Consider the following 19,756-nt stretch of genomic DNA (forward strand, 5'->3'; position numbering starts at 1 on the left):
ATGACTGTTTTTACATCATTTTCATGCCATACTATACTATAACATTTTTACGTCGTTTTTTTTTTATACCATACTATACTTTGATTTTTTTAATGGATTTTTAATGTAATACTACACTATGAGTTTTCTGTTATTTTTTATGCCACACTATACTATGACGTCTCTTAAGATTTTTCTTAAGGGGAGAGAGAGGGATCGACACGCAGCAAAGGGCCGCAGTCTGGAATCGACAGCAAGGACCAAGGCTTTGTACATGGTGTGCCTGCTCTAACCACTAAGTCATCGACGCCCCATACTAGGGGTTTTAGCAGTTTGTTTGTTTTTTACGCCATACCATATTCTGATTTTTTCCGCCATGTTTTTATGCCAATAAATGAATAAATAAATAAAGAAAATTATTTCTTTCCTTCTATGGCCCTAACTTGTTTGTAGTTTACTTCACAAAAATGGGGAAAAGTGATTTAACTACATTAATCATGATGCAAGTATGAATGTAGTTGAACTACCAGCAAGCTACTGCAATGTAGTAAAAGTACTACTTTAATAAGAAGTAATTCACTTATCCCCAAGGGTTAAGCTGTGTGTTAGGGGTTAAATGTCATAATTAACTGTTAAAAAGGCTACTTGATCTTGTGCAAGTGGGAACACTGGTGAACATCTCTCCAGCCAGCCTGTAGATGAGATGGAGAGCCTTGAGAGCCTCAGCCTGCTCATTAATTTGCAGCGGAGCGTCGGATGATGCGCCTCCGCTCATCGCTGTCTCTACTGCGCAGCCGCAGTTTCTCCAGGACGCAGAGAGCAGAAGAGACAGACAGAAAAATGGCCCTCGATAATTTAATTTTCGCCCAGTGCATCCTTTATTTTTTAGCCTTCGTATTCGGTTTCATCGCCGTGGTGCCTCTGTCTGAGAACACGGAGGACTTCGGAGGGAAATGTCTGCTTTTCACGCGGGGAATGTGGCAAAATGAGAACATCACCGTGTCGAAGCAGCGCTTCATCGTGGAGGAGTGGGGACCCGAGTCCTCCTGCAGCTTCATCACTTTTGTCGGGATAGCGTCCCTCATCCTGTCCGCAGTGCAGTCATGGAGGCTCCTGTTCTTTCTGTGCAAAGGGCACGACGAGTGAGTGATGCTTGACTTGTGCTCATTTGACACAGCTCAGTACCAGCACCATTAAAACCTCAGTAGGACCTGCTATACCACTCAGGCTTTACGGCTCAATGTAAATGTGTTTTTTCTATCCATCTCCCACGCCCTTATATGTGCGCTATAATGGCACAGTCACAGTCTGCATGTAATACAGTCCATGATATTGACAAATGTCCTAGAATGAGCCTTTAAAAACGACTAGTGACGGTCGTCCTCCATTATAAAGATGGAGGGGCTACACTTGTGAAAAATCAGAATCATACTGTGGCTCACATACAGTGTTTCCAGCCTGTGACAGTATTTTCATGTGTGTCTGGAGGACACACAGAAAACGAATCATGCTGGAACTTAGTCAGACATGAAGCAGAGATTTCACACTTTCTGTCCACCTCAATTTTTGTTCCACCTGCCTGCAGCTCCATCTTCAACGCCTTCCTCAACCTGCTCATCAGCTCCCTGGTGGTGTTCACAGTTTTCCTGTCCAGCACCATCGTCAGTGTGGGTTTCAACATGTGGTGCGACTCTGTCACTGAGAGTGGGACCATGCCCAGCAGGTGAGATGGCAGCACACAACTGTTCAGACAGTATCAGTAAACAGTGCAGTGGTCCTCCTGATAACCAGCTTGTGTCATATTTCAGCTGTGAGGACATGCAGGACACTGATCTAGAACTCGGCCTGGACAACTCTGCTTTCTACGACCAGTTTGCTATAGCTCAGGTAAGACTATTCTCAATGTCATTCAAGACGGGTTAACAAAATCCTGACTGTCAGTCATACAATAATTTCCTGGCACCCTTCAGTTTGGCCTGTGGGCTGCATGGCTCACGTGGCTTGGGATCGCAGTGATGGCCTTCCTGAAAGTCTACCACAACTATAGACAAGAGGACCTTCTGGACAGCCTGATCCACGAGAAGGACCTGCTGCTCGGCCGCTCCTCACGCCGCAACTCTGACCTCAAGACCGGCTTGATTTAGAAACCAGAGGACACACGCTCTCACTCACATTCAGCTGTAAAGTCCTCTCGCCTGCCATGAGAAACACCAATGTTTGCCTCTGTAGACAATCAAATTGGCTTCTGCTCCCATTGATCGTGGATTGAATCAAACGGAAGGTTTTAGCTTTGTTCTCCAAAGGTGATTGATTTCTCCTCAAAAAAATTTCCCAATGGTTGTTAATCCTTGAGGAATCCTGAGTTTAAGCATCCATTCCTCTCCAACACACAACCATAGTTAAGCTCCGATAGTATTAAGACCACTGGATGGAAATGTACACCCAGTTTTTCTCAACTCATAAATTTCTATTTATCAACACAGTATTAATGGCTCGGACAGATTAGCTGATGGATCATGTTGTCTTTGTGAAACTTCTGCATGGACCTAATGCATGACAAATTAATAGGGTGGTGGTTTTTAGATGTAAAAGGGATATTACTCTGTTTTATACACTAATAAATGTGTTCCTAAGAAGAGGTTTTTCTGGAAGGATGGGCACAAGATGAGGTGAGAATTCTTTGCATGCTGCAGCAAAGTAAAATGATGTGTGCTTTTGCGGTGTATTCACACTTTTATCAGCAGTTACAAAAGGTGTTTTATAAAAATGACAAATTGTAGTTCAGAATATCAATGTATCAGGCAGCCGGTTTAAAAAAAATGCTTTTAGCAGTCCGTGTGAGATAAAATACAAATCCTATTTTGTGCCATATAGTAACTCAGGCTTCTCCTTTACACTTTATAGGCTACAAACCAATATACTGTATAACTGTGAGTAGACGCACAAATGTACCCGCATGCATCTCGCTCCCTGTTACATCCACATCACACACTCACTTACTGTCAGAGATTACAGGAAGAAAACAAGTCATCTGCTTCACTTTGATAGGCAATGACAGTTTTATTCAAAACAACTGAAATCATAAAACGGTAGGAACTAAGAAAACCCTTCCATAAAAGGCACTTCTTTCAAAGTGACCATAAACGTTTGGACAGCCGTGAAATGCAGCTTTCAAGCTAAATGCGCATATGCAGGACATGAGTTCACTGTTTATTGCTAATGACGATTTCGTTTGACAGTACAGAGTTGAGTGTTTCTTTCTTCTATTCGAGCATTATTAGCCTTATATTGCTTTGACATTCAAATGCCTCCGAAATCCAACGCTCTCCGTCTGAGTTCCCTGAAACCTGTTATATAAAGAACAATGTTTTACTGGAAACCATGTGATGTGTGTTATTGCTCATAATGAGAGGTCTGTGAGATGTGCATCACTGTGCCCTTTTATTCCTATAATCCATTTGTGTGGTTTGAATTGATTTGCTTCACTTGATAAAGGGACTCATACAATAACAGAATCTGTTATATTTCTGTGTTTGGCCTCATATTTCTAGCAGTGAATTGGATAAAAATGTTTTTATGTGTATTGCAAATATCTGTCTAGCCATACATTTGTCCAAAGCTTGATGAGCGTTTGACATCACGATTAAAACCTGAATATTATTGTTTTTAAATAGAAATGTAACAGGTAACAAAAAGTTAAAAAAATCTAAAACAATTGAGAGTTGGATATTTGCGTAGATGCAGATATACAGTATAGAAGAATAAGTAACATTTAGGATCGAGGATATCTTGTGGGGTTCAAGCGGTTATAAAGAGGAACACTGTCAAAAGCATTAGCATTCGTTCACTTTGAGTATATTCTCTTCGACGATAGATGAGAGAGAATTCATAACATTGTGCTGCAGATTTTCTCCTCAGTGGAGCTAGGAATCAGCTGAAGACAGCTGGTCGTACAGAAGACCAGACAGTCTGTAAAGAAAGAGGTGTTTTTCATCTGTTAGTCATTCAACCCGGTGCTGTGAAGTGATGCAGCCCTGTGTTTTTTCGTTCTCGCAGATCATTATCCAACAGTTCACACATTTCTGCTTCCTGTCCTCCTCCTCTCAGATGTGCGCTGTGTCAATCAAAGCCGTCTCCAAACATCTCTACATTCATTTATGTGCAATTACAAGGCTGAATATTGTGATAGTCCTTAGTATATTGAACCATATATACACATTCAGTTCTGTGTAATATCTGATATACACAAATCATGTAACAAAATAAATATTTGCATTCCATGGAAACATTCACCCACATATAACAGACTGTGACATGGACTGACAGATCAGATGGGTGTGGTGATTACGTGAGCGTTATATGTGAGCATCAACATTGCACATGTGCAAAATCATAATTTAAATAAAGAGTGGCGTGCCAACCACTTTAGCACATTATGTACATACAGACATGGAAGCTACATATTTCTGGGATTACACATTTTTCCCTTTTTCACTGTGAGAGTGGCTCGACACCACAGACAGCGTACAGAGCCTTGCCAAATGGCTGAGGTGTTTGTAGGCCTGGGCTCCCTCAGAGATAGGAAAAAAGAGGGGTCTGAAAAAACTTAAAGGAGGCTCTACGTCTCCACCTGTGGTCGGTCTCAGTCACTGCATGGTCAGCCATATCCAGCAGCCCCACAGAAGCTGTTTCATATGCAGCAGGTAGACGGCCAGCGCGGCCTCCAGCTCCTCACACACTCGCTGTGGGCGCCGCCGGTCCGTGCAGTACATGGCCACACCCAGGAATGACATCAGCAGGAAGAGGCAAGTGAACAGGGCGAGGTGGGGGCGGGACGGTGTCGTCTCATAGGCTGCAAGCAAAAAAAACCCCCAAAAAAACCATTTTTTTTTTTTACAGTTTTGATTTGTAAATGAGCATTTGAATTGTCACATGCACAGGTCCCTCTCTTTCCTGCTGACCTAACAAAGTGAAAACCTCAAGAGGAAACTTTTGAGAGTGGATATAATGTGATTACACACAGTAAATGCAGTGTAGTGGAGGCTTGCCACACAAACTGGAGCTCTCTGCACTTCACACCTTGTTAAAAAGTGGGTGACAGTGAAAAGCTTGACTGTGTTTTGCATTGCAGGCAACAAAGTTAATTAAAAGTGACATTTAATTGACACATTTTACCAAACAATTAACCTACATCCTTTTTCTTGACGTTTTCCCCACACATATTTACATCCAGTGGACTTAAAGTGCAGTGTTGTTGTGATTTTTTTCATGCACACAGTGAATCTGAACTCTCTCAGACAGACTTACCACCTAAACAGTCACAGTAAGGAATGTCTGTAAAGCCGACAGAAAAGAGGCCAGTCAGTCAACAAGAGCCAGCCTCTGTGATGTACAGCAACAACCACCCAGCTGCTGTGCCCTCATAGACTCCACTATCTCTCTGGAACAGACTCCATGGTGCCTCATTTGCATGCATAATTAATTGGAAAGAGTAAATCACTTGCTCATGTTTGGAAGTCTCACAGCATTACATTATTCTTAAATAGTACAGAATCCCCGAAGGACAATAGTTTACGATGCAATCTCAGGATGTGTAATGTATTTTGTCCTTTCTATTTACTGCTAAATGCAGCATGCGCTGCTGTTACATATGGGTTGAGGGCTCCTCTACAAGCTGGGATTGCACAAATTTCAAGGAAATTTTTATAAACAATCACAGTTACATCCATATTGTTACTGTATGAATGCATTCCCTTATTCACGCTTGTGTAAGTGTAGAGCTGACATGGACAGGCTGCAGAAAATATGGGTGATATGAAGTCACTGGAATAATTTGGTCGAGGTGTGAAAGCACCAGAGGGCAGCATGTTCTCTCTGGTGGCACCAGCACATCTGTGTCAAACTGTTCTCTCACCATGTACTGTGGTCTCTGGCTCCCTGAATCGAACCCTCCGTTCGCCTTTCCGTCTGTGGTTGGGTTCTGTGTCTGACCCGTAGTTGGGACCTGGCCTCTTTAGAATGGAGGTGGGGACTTTGCCATTGGTAACCTGCAGCAGATACAGCTCAGGGTGAGTACAACCACAACTAGCGACAAACAGCTGGAAGGCACAGATCTTTTTCAAACAAACCTCTCATATCCATAGTAACAGAGCTGAAGGCACCTGCAGGTGCTGTTAACACTACCTTAGCTTTCGGTGCGTCCTCCTGTTGGTGGTGGGTGTCCTTTCTGTGGCGGACCTCTGAGTGTTTCTCCCGGTGGGAATGTGGAAGACAGTTGACGGTGTCTTTGATGGACTCTGCAGCAGCAAAGCGTTTGGACAGTGCAGACACACACTGACCCAGGGAGTCTAGTGAGAGAACCATGACCGTACATGAGTAGTGATCTAGTGCTGCTTCACTCAGGAGCTTGCAGCCTGATCTGAAGACAGACAATGAGGCGCAGTTAAACATACAAAGTTAAACATGCAAATATGTCTAAGAAAAGACGCCAGCGTTAACTCTGTCAACGCCGGGTAGAGCACTGCTAAGGAAGCTCAAGCTGCAAACTGTGACACAAGGATGGTCAAAAACATGTAGTTCATTTGTTATGTTTTTACTAAAAGCTTTGATATTTACTATTCCACAACCTCTGGAAGAAAAGTTCTATGGCATACTATATATACTATGGCATTTTTTTGACAATTATATGACATGCTATACTACAATATTTTTCATTACAGAGTGTTATTATAATTTTTTAATGACTTTTCTATGACATACTGTACTATTACTGTTTAATGACCTTTTTTTTTTTTTAAACAACTGCACTATTACATTTTTATAGTATAGACATTTTTTATTAATTTTGTAATATGACATATTGTATTATACCACCTTTTATGTCATTTCTATGGCATGCTATACGATGACATTTTTTATGACACTTTTATGACATTCTTTGTGACATTATTTTTGACCTACTTGCTAGAGTGGGTAGAGAGTTTGAGAGACAGCTGGAAGGTTGCATCAGCCGTATCCTTCTATTAGTAGCATGTAAACCTTATTTACCTACAGTGGTCTTTACTTTGCAGTCTCAACAGGACTAGTATCTGTCTGGCCTAGTTTCAAAACAAGTGGCAACTCTCCTCTGAACCCAGATTTGGGACATCAGAGTGTTTTCAATAAATGTCTTTGAGGTTCATGGTTGTGCTGGAAATCAACACAGTCAGAATCAATACATTTTTGGGGGCGGGCGCAAACTTTCTGAATACTCGGAGGTACTTGTGCCCCCCGAAGTATTTTGTGATCATACCCCAGAATAGGAGTAGAAAGCGTTGTAGTTCTCAACCTCAGCATTGTTGGTCCTTCATTTATATTATACTGAAAGCTTCTCAAAGCTACCAAATACTCTGTGTTTTGTTTGTCATCACTGGCCTGAAGTCAAGCTATTACTGTTCTGGGTCATTTACAACTAGAATAGCCTTTATAGAGCATGACTGAGTGAGAGAGAGACACAAACAAGGGACAGACTTTCTTTTGTTCATATGTATGCAAAAATAAACATGCTCCTTATAGAAAACTTCAAATTTTGATGAGACAGAAAGATGCCGCTCGGCTTATGCAAACAAAAGCAGTAACCCTTCTGACTATATACTCTATAAATGATTAAGAAATAAATGGGCTAAATAACATTAATATAAAAAAACAGATGTGAATACCACCTTTCCTGACATAGCCAAATCCAAATTTTGAAAGATGTACAAACATTCCTCAGTTTTAATCACGCCAGCCAGTTGTTTTGTTTTTGAAGTGAGGTGAATCAAAGTCAAATGAATAGTCACATAATTAGGGACAGTTTAACATCTCTCATAGGAGACCGTGTGCACATTATTAGTGGGGAAGGGGGGGTCAAAAATTTGAGAGGCCTATGTCGTTTTTATCGTTTTGCTGAAAGGGGAGTAGTCTGATTTTTTTTAAAAGAGCAGGAGAGGGTCATTTGAAAACTTCTCACCCAACACATACATTTCATTTTCCCATTTTTATCTTATTTATGCTACCTTTCTTACTGCCATCCATAAAGTGGATTTTGGTGGATACTGTAAAAAATATTATTCAAATTACATATTATGTTTTTAAAAGTACAAAATTTCAAATTCTTTTTGCACCTTAAGATTATTCTATTAAAGAAGGTGCACCAATTGCACACTGATATATATTATGTTGAGATATTATACTGCATATTCATTATATGAATGTGTGTGTGTGTCCTATTTTTATTAAGTGAACAATTCGCCCCTCTCAATTCAATAATTTTCATACATTCATTCCCTTATTAGAAGTGGGTTAATTATAGTTATAAAATGTAACCGCATACTGCCGCAAAACATACCACAGCTGACAAACTAATTTAACTTCAATGCACATAAATAGATTGTTAGCTGAGGGAGGGTGTCTGACCCAGTTAACAGTGAAAGGTATCTAGGGGACAAAAGCCGTAACCACTTAAACACGCCTCTGCTGAAGCGCCTTGCTGTGGGTCAAAGAGAATTTTTCTGTGTACAACACAAAATAAAAGGTCGCAAAAAGTGCACAGAGACAGCCACGTGTTCTGATCTGTGACAATAGCAACAGCCGCTCTCTGACCCTGCAGTCTTTCACCATTTCACCAAACACATTCAAGACCATCTATGGTGAACAACAAGGAGTGTTGTAAATCTTCATCTTTATATGCTGTACTCTCCTGTCATTATGTAGCCGGCCCTGTTCAGCACCACTGCTTCTGAAAGCTGACTCGACAACAAGGCTGGTTTGTGCATATTACTTTTTTTTCACCACAGCAGCCTCCACAAAAACGCAGAGTTCAGAGAGTGTTGCTCCCTCTTAATGCAAGCCAAGCATACATACTCTACAACAAAACTGTGCCCTCATACTGTCACAAAGCTACTCTCCTCTCTTTGCGCTGCATAAAAGCACTCTTGTACTGACATGACCGCAAGTGTTTATTATTTAACATTCTCACGGGTCGACATGGTTTGAAGGCAAACTGAATTGCTTTAAACCACATCCTCACTGTGCTGTGTGCTCTCTAAAGAACGAGATAACTTGTTCTTTAGATTAACATCACTGTTCAGGTATTGTCAGGCGTCATGAGACAGCGAGGCCTCCACCCTCGTGCTTCAGATTATATAATGTGGAGACTGTTGTTTGAGGAAAGCATACAACCATGTTTGCTTTTCACCGTCTATTACTTTGCATACAGTAACTCCCTTATGTTGTAAAATCTTTTCAGGACGACAGTATTGTTTACTGTGCCTGTCTTCGTCATTCGTCCCAGGTGGGTGTTTACCTGAATATTCAGTCTTGCCAATCTCAGCATAGACGGTGGCCATAAGCTCCAGGCTTCTGGCTGTAATGGGGTGGTCATTACCAAAGGCCCTCTGGTGGATCTTTGCAGCCTGAAAGATTAATTAACAGATAGCGGGGGTTTAAGTTGACACGAGAGTGCCATAAAAAACTGCATTTGTTCTGGAGAGGAAACAAAGAGAATGATACACATACCTTACCACTGTATTCTAGAGCAAGATGAGGTCTGAAAGGAAAAGGAAAACAGGAGTGTTAAACACTACTTCTGCTGTCATCTGTGGCACTGCAGTAAAGTATTTTATACCTGGTGAAAACAAAAGCAGCCTCTTAAAATTGGATAGCACTGAGTTAGCAGATAAAATCTAACTCTGCACATTCTTCTTCCATTTAAGCACAAATATTTTCAAAGACAACAACGCCTGACTTTAATCAAATGTAGTGGCCCGTGCTGCACTGCCAGGTGAGTGTATCGGTTTTCAGCAGCATGAGAAATCTAAACATGCGCGTGCTGTGATTAGACACGGAGAGCAGGGCTGCAGGTGCTCATGCGCCTTATGGAGGAAGTGGAAACCTTCTATTTCTGCCAGCACTCACTGCCCCTTTCTATTCTCCAGGGTGAATTACAGAAGGCATGGCGCTTACAGCTTGGTTTACTGACTTGTGCCCTTCCACTACTCTTCTGCTCAGCGCTAAGCTCAATGAACACGATGTGGCACAATGAGAATCTGCCAGCTGTTCTGTTCATATCTGCTCTGGAAAGTCAGCCAAGGACATTCATCACCCTCACACCCTCACGTGTGTCTATAGATGTAGAGCAAGCTCTGTTTAGTGTGACAGATGTCAGCTTCGCTGTTCCAAACCCGCACTTCCCTTCAATTAGTAATGGCCAGGTGTCAGTTTGCGCTGCTTTAGATCGTCCTTTTCAGGGGACATCTGATCAGCAAAGACAGAAAAGCCCTTCGCTGGCCCAAAGGACTTCCTACGACATTGCTGAAAGATTCAGGGGGTATTACAACTTCCTGTCTACATCAAAGAAAGGCTGGGCTTTATGGTGAAGGTAATAAGAGCTTTGGGGCATTAAGACAATTTCCCTACTTAGAGAAACCAAAGCTAGTTTGTGTTTTTTTTTTTATGTTCCTCATTTAGTACAACTTTATAGTCCTCAAAGGGTAAGTGTGCAAGAAAAGATCAAAGAGTAGAGTCAAATTCCTGCTTGTTCTTATTTACCCAGAAACCAAAGCCACTGGGAACAGTCATGCACAATCAGTACCATCTCATTTAAGTTTAACTACTGTATGCTCCTTGCATTAATGAAGCACCATGACCGGCCTTCTGTCGAACAGACCTTTCACCCTCTGTCACCCTCTCTGGCAATCAGGTTAAATGGCCTAATCCCAACAATGACAACAGAGGCACAGAAAATAGGTGCATGCTACGGCCTAACAAAGTACCCCTGCAACAGGAGACACCAGATCCAGTTAAGGTGTTCCTTCTGTAACACTCAAGTAGAGTGTGGTGTCTCTTTTCCCCACATCTACAGGGAAATTCAACTCTAGCTAAAAAGCCTTGGAGCCGCAGTTTATCTAGTTCAAAAAATTTCCATCCCAGAAAGGCGAATGTATGTGCGTGCAAGTGGATGTGTATATGCGTACATTTTTTTGTCTGTAATTAACACATAGTTCTAATTTTTTCCACTGGCAAAATATTTCAAACATGACAAATGACAAAGAAATGTTAATAAAGCACAGATAAAAGTGATAAATTCCTTAAATAGGGTTTTTCAAAGTGTCACACAATTTACCCTAGCAAGACGAATATTCATTTCAGTGGTCTTGCTGTAAATTATTTATCTAAAGATTTCTTCAGCCTCAGCTGTAGCTAAACTCAGGGTTTGACTCTATAAACAAATGAGCTTTTTATTGCTCCAAGCTGCTGCTTTCATCATAAAAGCGATAACAGAAACAAATACAAATATACTGCTTGCTTTGTTACAACTGAATCAGCAGCTTTTCTGCGTCAGCACTGTGAAGTGATGAAGGGTCAAATGCAACACACACACACACACACACACACACACACACACACACTATCCATATATTAGTAGTATATAGTGTGTAGTACTTGAACTCTTTAAAGAACTGGTGATAAAACAGTCATAAATGTGAATTTACTTCACTGTATATTCACTCCAGATGAGCCCACTGAGCCCTTAAACTCACAGAACATGTGCTGCCTCATTAACTACACCACAACAGAAGCTACAGCAGGACACAGTTTTACCTACTGTTTGCTCATGATGCAGAGCTGGGCCAGCCGTTCGAGGTGCTGTGCCTGGGAGGCCTGCTCCGATAGCTCCTCTGGGGTTGTCCATCCTGCAGAGCCCAGCGTAGCCTCCTCTTGAGGCCCTGTTACACAAACACAGGGCATGGAATCACAGTCAGCCCGCCAGCAAACCACTCAGTCTTTCTCTCTGCTCGTGTAACTAGAAATCAATCCCTTTCTCCTCCACGTCCTTTGATCTCTTTACCTCTCTACCACTGCACCGAGTTTGAAAAATAAAGCCCAAAAAGCCTGGCTATCTGGCTATCAGCCTATCTGGCACTGCTGCCGACTTTAAGCCTGAACAGCAGAGGGGAGCCAACTGAGGGCTGGAGACAAGAGAGCAGAGATAAGGGCAGGAGAGAGCGGATAAGGGAGTCAAACAGCACACTCACCACGCCCACTGAAACACTGAGACACACACAGAGACAGTGACACACACCTAACATACAGTATGTACTTCACACACCAAGCACACACACCGGGAACATACAATAGCTGAGGTGGAAATGAGTTTGGCTTGTAATCCATGCCACAAGCAAGTGCAAACAAATCATTGAAACAGGTACAGATGTTTGTTTGCATTACAAAACCCACAAAATGACAATTATGTGAGCTGTCAGTGGGGAAATACTGAGAAGGGTACATTTAAGAGAGACACTGGGGAGAGAAGGAAAGCTTGTAAGCTGCAGCTATAGTGCCAGCCTCTGGAGAAGTCCAGCATTCAATCCAAGTGAGTGCTGAATCAGGGGCTTCAGTATTCTAGAGCGACACACAGCTCCTAATGAGATAGTGCAAAGTGTGGCCATTTGTCTTCTACTACGTCTGTCCCCCGTTCTCCTCCACTGTGCCCACGCTACACTGCACTGCTGCCTCAGCAGCAGACACAGAAGAAGAGGCAGACGTCTGGAGCGGCAGCAGGTGATGAATGAGCGGCCTCGCTGTGAATGCCTGCTTAAGGCTCCACCAGGTATGTTGTAAACAAAGATGGACTTGGGTAAAAACGGGATGTCATTTAATATTTCTTAATGAGTTAACAAAAAAGATGTCGAGGGTGCTATAAAAACACAGTGTGTAAGACTTTTAGTTTGTAGATACAGGTTACAAACAAGTCACATTGGACAGCCGCCCACTACAAACACAATCTGTCAGACACTGAACAGCTACAGTGCATCTGGTGCTTTAGTAACAGCCTCAAATTAAATTAAAATATAAGATTAGATTACAGGCTGTTTTGCATCACCCTTCCCAAATATGCAGGTCAATAAAAACAGCTAAGCTTCATTCAACTGGTCCGTTATTGTCTAAAGATTTCCTTGTCATTTCTTGAGTTTTCATAGAAAGAACTGTATAATTTGGTCTCATTATAGGGAAAATAAAGGATTTAGATAATCCACAGTGAACCAAAAGGAAATCTAAGGTTCAGTGCACACCAGGATATTCAGACTGAATAACAGCTTACATTTGAAACAAAACAGGAGCAAAGTACACTCTCCCTGTCAGAGCTAATCTGACAAAACAACATGCGAAACACAAAGTTCTCCCCTTTTTTGTTTTTGATGTGAGTTGTCAATAAAATAAGTGTCAATCTGAGTATCCTAGTGTGCTGGATCTTTGATTTTCTTTTTGATAATTTAGTTACTTTAGATGTGTTGAGCTCAAACAGTCAACACAGAAATTTCCTCATAAGATCTGCTCCAGTTCAACCCAGGTAAATATTCATTCACAATTCACTTATTCTAAAACTTACTTAATTTTATATACTTGTAAATAATATTTCACATTTTTAAACAATCAACTGATCTGACGTGAACTAACTAAAAGCCTCTGAGTTACACTATAGCTTAGCATTTAATTAGAATAAAGTAATTTAAACAAAATTAACATGATCTCTATTATACCAACAGTGAGCCAAATGGCTTGTGTTTTTCCAGGAAATGTGACCTATAAGGAATATAAAGCATCACCATGAAACACTCAAAGTCAAAGTAGATGACTCATACAAGGCTGCATGCTATACATACATAGAGTACTGCACATGCAATAGGGATGTTCCTGATGACTAACAGAAGTTTTAACAGACCAAACAACTCATCTTCAATTAAGAAAACACTCAGCAAACAGTCAAAATTGAGTGCAATGTAACCTATAAAGTAAAATATTGTTTTAAAAATATACTGCATATGAGATAGTTAATCACACTTTTCAATAACTAAATTGTAGTTTGCTAAAGTGTGTGGCACTTTACCCCATTCATTATGAACATAGCATATTATTCTACAACACATGACGACAACCTACTAAATAAATGTTAACAAATAGCATTTATTGAAAATAATATTCTTAAGGAAAATTAGTCTTTCAGAAACATGCCTTACTTTTACAACGGGGTGAACACAATCGCAGAAAATAATATTAATTCTAATATCAAGTTTAACCAACTAGTATTTTTGGTGCCAGCTACCTAGTCGACTAAACACACACATCCCCAACATAATGCTGTACAGAATATTCCCAGAAGTATTCATAGCTAGTTTAATACGAAAAGTACTTGCCTGTGCTCCCCTGAAGAGCCGTGAGCTCGATCAGTGCCACCTCATAGAACATTTTCTCAGCCTGGATGAACTGGAGAGCCTTCCCATCTGTTTATATGGGTGAAGGATCAGTCTCAGTTGTCAGCAGGATTAGTCAGTTGCTGAAGTTAGGAACAGCCTCCTCACCCAACTCAATGCTGTTGTTTTTTCCTCCCTAGTCCTCACGTGAATGATCCCTCCAGACAAACAGGATGTGTAGTAACCTGAAGCACATTGTTGATCCTGAGGTTTGGATTCTGTAATACAGATTTGTGGCGGCGGTGTCTGGTGTCTCTGCTTTTGTGCTATCTACTGTTTGTGGTTTTAGTGTTGCATTTCAAATGGAGCAACTGTGATGCAAAAAAAGTTTCAAACACTGAATCTCACAGTGCAGTTGTCTCTGATTACACCCCAGTGAATCATACCAGATTATATTCCTATTTTAGAGTCTGTTTGTTTTGGAGTTTTGTACAGAATCGTTTTCGATTGATCTGAGTGCCGTTTTTGTTTCCATGAAAAGGCTCTCTATAAAAAGCACCCTAAAAATAGAGCCACTTCACTTTGTCAAAAGCATTCGGTGTACTGAGAGTCTGTCCCACTGTAAAATGACACCACTGATGCACGTCAGGTGAATTTAAAGACCAATGGGAAGGAGAATGCTTAAAATAAACACAGTCCTGCCTGTCTAAACGTCCTACTTAACACTACAGATCCCATGTGTAAAACACCATAAATTACATTCTAGTTAGATTCACTTTTCACTTTATTTGCCTGTTATACTTTAAAATATCTTACATAGGACCAAATATCTACAGGATGGAAAGATGGACAATGGGTTTCCAGTTTTAAAGACCAGTTAAGCTTTGAACTGAGATCCACAACAGCTGGCTTCCTTCATTTTGTTACCAGGAGAGTACTGCAGAACTGACAATCCACAGATCCACCAGGAAAACCAGGATACTGTTCACTTAACATCCTTTTTACAACAAAAGGAAAGGCCAGTTATTAAACAGAAACGGTTTACTTCTGATGAGCATCACAAGATACCAGAAAAGATGGATGCTGAAAAGCTATTAGTGGATGTACAGTACATACGAATAATTAACTGCACAGTATGGTACAGACAGGACGTAGCAGCCTGTCATGGAAAGCATTTTTGCTCACAACACTACACCTTTGTTTTGATGCTGTGAACGCATCTTGAGATATATCACAGTATAATTAGAGATGAATTATACCTGCCCTGGTTTCCTGGGAGTCACCTGGCAGCAGGGAATAAATTGAGTGTGAGGTGGACCATCTGGGAGGGAGGATTAGGGGAGCAGCCATCATCAAAGGTCAGACTTCTACTTTTGCCCGCTATTTTTAGCCTGGCTGGACCACAACAATGCCACAACAGGAACCTCACACAATCCCCTCCAGGGAAATGTGTGTTCCACTCTACCTCTACCTACACACAAACACGACCTCCCCTGAGCTGGTAATTGGACTGCACTCCAAAGCTCGACAAGAACTTGCATTAACACTGGCACCTTCAAAGGCACATCATATCACACATACTGCATTACTCTAAGGCTGCACCGACATGTAGTACTATCAACTCTCGCCAGTGGAATCATAGATCATGTGGTCAAATATGACTGAATGTGATACTACTATACTGATTAGCTTGTGTTCTTAAGCTCCCTACTACTCTTTCTGTGCTGCATATCCACTTGTAAATATATGATATGCCCAAATTTATATCTGATATCCCCACTAAACTTGCCCTACATGTGTGGCGATATAGTTGGCGGGTGTAGTTTGGTAGAAAGAAAATAGTTCCAATATTAAACTGCTCAAGGTCTGCGGATTATCTTGAGTATCCGGGTCATGATTCGTAGAAAGAGACATTGCTGTTGAATTTTTCAAATGTATGTTATCTGAGCTTTGAGCACAAGCCAAGTGTCATCTAGCTCCATTATATCAGAGAGAAGGCAGACATCTATATGGCTGCTGTCTCCAACACTCAGCAGCTGACATTAAAACGATCCTGCCTGATAAATAGCACTACATGTAAGCGGACAAATATGTGTTTTTGATCTCGGGGGGGGACTGTCCCTTTAAAGTCATATCGTCCAGGCTGGCACACTTTCCAAGAAACACGTATCAACAAACACTCAGCAGCCAAAACAGCTTTTGGCTTTGGACAAAGGTCACTTGTAGATACTGCCAGCTCTGATAACGATAGGTCAAGCATCGACTTTGTTTCCCAAATGTGGATTTTGGGTAGACACACAGACTAAATGTACGGAGCTGCCACAAATTCCGTTGTCGTGAACATTTGTGTGAAACTCCAAAGTTCCCATATCCTCTCCCAGTTTGAGCACACTGACCCTTCACCTCCCTCCCCAGGAGACCATTGCAAAGACCACAACATCACTGCTTTAGCTCCTATGATGTGCATGAGAACTACTGAGAAAAGCAGCTCTTGAAAACAACCACGTACTTTGAATTTCTGCAGATAGTGATATTGTTAATATAGTCATCTTCTTATTGTGTTTTGTTATTGTGAAAAGCCAATCTTAGTGATGTACGTTGCCCCTCTCTTCTGCTGACCTACTTACCAAGATGTAATCACATTTTCACGTCTGTAATCTCACACTAAAAGCAAAACAATGTAACAGGGTAATTCTACCATACATAAAATGGCACAGTTTGACACGACATGCCACAATTACTATTGATGATGCTATGTAATAAAGTACCGCATGTCAAAAGATTTAACCCCGTCATGGTCGACGACCCTCTTACTGTAAGCAGATACCATTTCATGCTGAGGAGGGGCCTGCTGATGGCTATTGATGAAGCAATGCTCAGCAAATCGACCTATTTTGGAAAATGGACAGTCAGGGGTAGAGCCATGCTGAGGTAGATAACCTGAGCTGGCAAGTTAAGTGTTGGAGTGTCTCAGTGACGGGGAGAAGAGCCACAGAGGTAATATATCCTGCAACATAACACCTCTCCATTATCTCTATGTCCTATACCGCTATAGTTTATAGAAGCAGTGGAGTGGCGATGAACAGGCTCGTCAGTGCAGATGCAGGTTAATTAGTGCTCTTCCACTCTGTTGTGCAGAGATAAGAGCCGACAAATCCTCTTAAGAGACAGACACACAGCCTGAGCTGCACACAAAACGTATGGCATTCTGGGACAAACGTGTTATTATGAACTCGCCCACAGACGTCCACTCATCCCCCTCCGTTTACACCGCTTTCTATAAAGGGTCTACATCCTTCATTGTGCTGGAATTTGCCACGCCTCTCATCGCTGACTTTCCATGTTCACCTCACAGAGAGAGAATGCTAGTTTTACAGTTAGCCTGCTTGCTAACACTTCCTGAAGTGATGGTGAAAGTAAAAGTGTTAGATGTGAGACAGGCTTTCCTTGAGTTAGTAAAGGATACAATTCTTTTCAGTGATGAAGAGCTCTGCGATCTGTAAGGCACAGATAAGGGACACGGTTAATAGTCATTAAATAATTCAATTACAACATCATTCCCAGTTGCGTGCATGCATGATGTCGTGTGCCATCATCACAAGTAATTCTGCTCTCCTCGCAGCACCAATGGTCTGGTCAACATCATGCCACGCATTCCAAAGTTCTGGAGCAGAGGCTTTGTTTTGACATCAGGGACATTCCTCCAGGCATTACTGAACAGAATTAAAATTGTAGCCTTGCCTTTGTAGGAGAGCCTTATAAAGGACCCCAGTATGTAATCGGCTAAGACTTTGGTGTGGCTACACAGTGCCATAAAGCCTGTGACCTCACAAATAGCAAAACATAGCCCACACACAATGGGATAGACATTAACTGGATACTACAGTATCATGAGCTGTCCACACTGTTACTGTACGCTGGTGCTACGCCTGATGCCTCATTTAGCAGCACACACGCTATCAGTCCTACTATAGACTGAAATGATCTTACAGTGTCAACACAGGTACACATGATGGACTGTGCTGTTAGATTTGACATTGGTGTTAGTCATATCAAGGTTGAATGTATCCTGTGTGATGAATTGTGATGCTGTGGAGGAGAAGTGATGCTGAGGTGTCTGTACAGCTGTGTAAATACATGATACAGCAGATTCTGTGCATGCATGTAACGGATATGTGCATGCATGTTGATAGGAAAGTGTGCAACACAGATAAGGAGACAAACAAATGTTATGGATGTCTGTGTGTGTGTCAAGTCATCAGGCATCTGGCTCACCTGGTGTAGGCAGTTGGGAAGAGAGGTGAAGCTCTGCACATGGGTCAGTCCCAACAGGCAGCTGAGGAAGCAGTGGAGGGCGGCCTGATACTCCCCCTGCTGCTGGAGCTGCTGTCCCAGCTCAAACAGGCCCTCCCTCCCCCTGTTCAGCATCCCCAGTCCCAGCCCGAGCCAGCACTGCCTCCCATCAGAGCTCCACCGGCCGAGGACAAACGCTCCTCTCTTCGCCACTCCACTGAAGCACCACAGGTAGAAAGAAAGAAAGAGCCACACACGGGAGAGGGAGAGAGAAAAAAAAATGCAGCTGCTCACATCAAACAGACAGAGAGGAGCCAGAGGGAAGAACGAGCAGCACGGCTTCCTCTCAGTCTCGTCTGAGCACTGCAAGTCAAGGACAGGTGGTAAGGAGCAGGCTGAGGGAGCTCCGGCAACTCACACAGAAAAGATCCATTCCCCTCCCTCCTCCCAGGCTGCACCAGGAAAGGAGGACAGAGGAAGTCGGGGAGTATTTGCTGTGTGAGTGGCAGAGCTGCTGACCAATCCCTGCTCTGCTCATGTACAGTAGCTCTGCCGGTGATTGTTTTGTACATTGGATCTCTCTTCAGTCTTTGAAAAGAGAAAATGCATAGGTGCTGATGATGAAAACCAAACATAGTGTGTACATGTTCTGTGATGCACATCTGAATGTAGCATATAATAAACCTTACATTTCATCCCGTATTTTGACCTAATTTCCTCTGCTGTGGTGCATTCACAGAACAGTGCATTATGTACATTTACAGAGTGTGAGAGAATCACTTTAAGTCTTATTGCCCCACTTACGATTTATAAATGAGGAAAAGAATTATGCACCAACAAGCAAACTAGAGTAACTGCTGTGTGAGCATGTTTCACATTACTTCAGAGAAAGCAAGCTTTTGTAAACTCTCTAAAGCAAAGCAGACAGCAGATGCAAACACAGGGTCATTAGGAGGAGCCACTGTGTTGTATCAGAGAGAGAAAGCACTCCTCACTATCCAAACAGGAACAACAAATATTTATTCACTAGGAGTGCCTCCTCTGGATGTGTGCTCACTTCCCTTCACACTCTGCTAATCAACATTAACGTAAGGCCGATCTACGCCTGGGGAGAGGAGGAGAAGAAGAGATACGACCACAGCTCTTGATCCGCGGATGATCCAGGGGATCATGAATGGGTCTCGACTTTTAGAGCAGCAGCACTTCTCCCTGCCCTCCCTCCATTTGGACACCAGGGTGGTAGCTGGAGGAAATGAATGGGGAAACGCAAA

General features: G+C 42.1%; 2 protein-coding genes across 3 annotated transcripts; one reads left to right on the plus strand and one right to left on the minus strand.

The window, feature by feature from the left end:
* Positions 1–745: 745 nt before the first annotated feature.
* LOC125901017 (transmembrane protein 179) lies at positions 746–3,131 on the plus strand. The gene is made up of 4 exons (XM_049596363.1): positions 746–1,121; positions 1,565–1,702; positions 1,788–1,866; positions 1,950–3,131. The coding sequence occupies exons 1-4, from the start codon at positions 820–822 to the stop codon at positions 2,121–2,123; spliced, it is 693 nt and encodes a 230-aa protein (XP_049452320.1). The 5' UTR covers positions 746–819; the 3' UTR covers positions 2,124–3,131.
* Positions 3,015–18,931, minus strand: lg14h14orf180 (linkage group 14 C14orf180 homolog). Of its 2 annotated transcripts, XM_049596361.1 has the most exons (10): positions 18,468–18,931; positions 17,659–17,689; positions 14,196–14,282; positions 11,606–11,726; positions 9,517–9,547; positions 9,305–9,413; positions 6,163–6,326; positions 5,894–6,026; positions 5,287–5,313; positions 3,015–4,831 (listed from the first exon to the last, which is right to left on the minus strand). In XM_049596361.1, the coding sequence occupies exons 1-10, from the start codon at positions 18,618–18,620 to the stop codon at positions 4,626–4,628; spliced, it is 1,062 nt and encodes a 353-aa protein (XP_049452318.1). In that variant the 5' UTR covers positions 18,621–18,931; the 3' UTR covers positions 3,015–4,625. The 2 variants fall into 2 exon arrangements, with proteins under 2 accessions (XP_049452318.1, XP_049452319.1); XM_049596362.1 differs by lacking the exon at positions 5,287–5,313 and having other exon boundaries at positions 18,468–18,926.
* Positions 18,932–19,756: the final 825 nt, after the last annotated feature.

This window comes from Epinephelus fuscoguttatus, linkage group LG14 (assembly GCF_011397635.1).
Source record: "Epinephelus fuscoguttatus linkage group LG14, E.fuscoguttatus.final_Chr_v1".
Lineage (NCBI taxonomy): Eukaryota > Metazoa > Chordata > Actinopteri > Perciformes > Serranidae > Epinephelus > Epinephelus fuscoguttatus.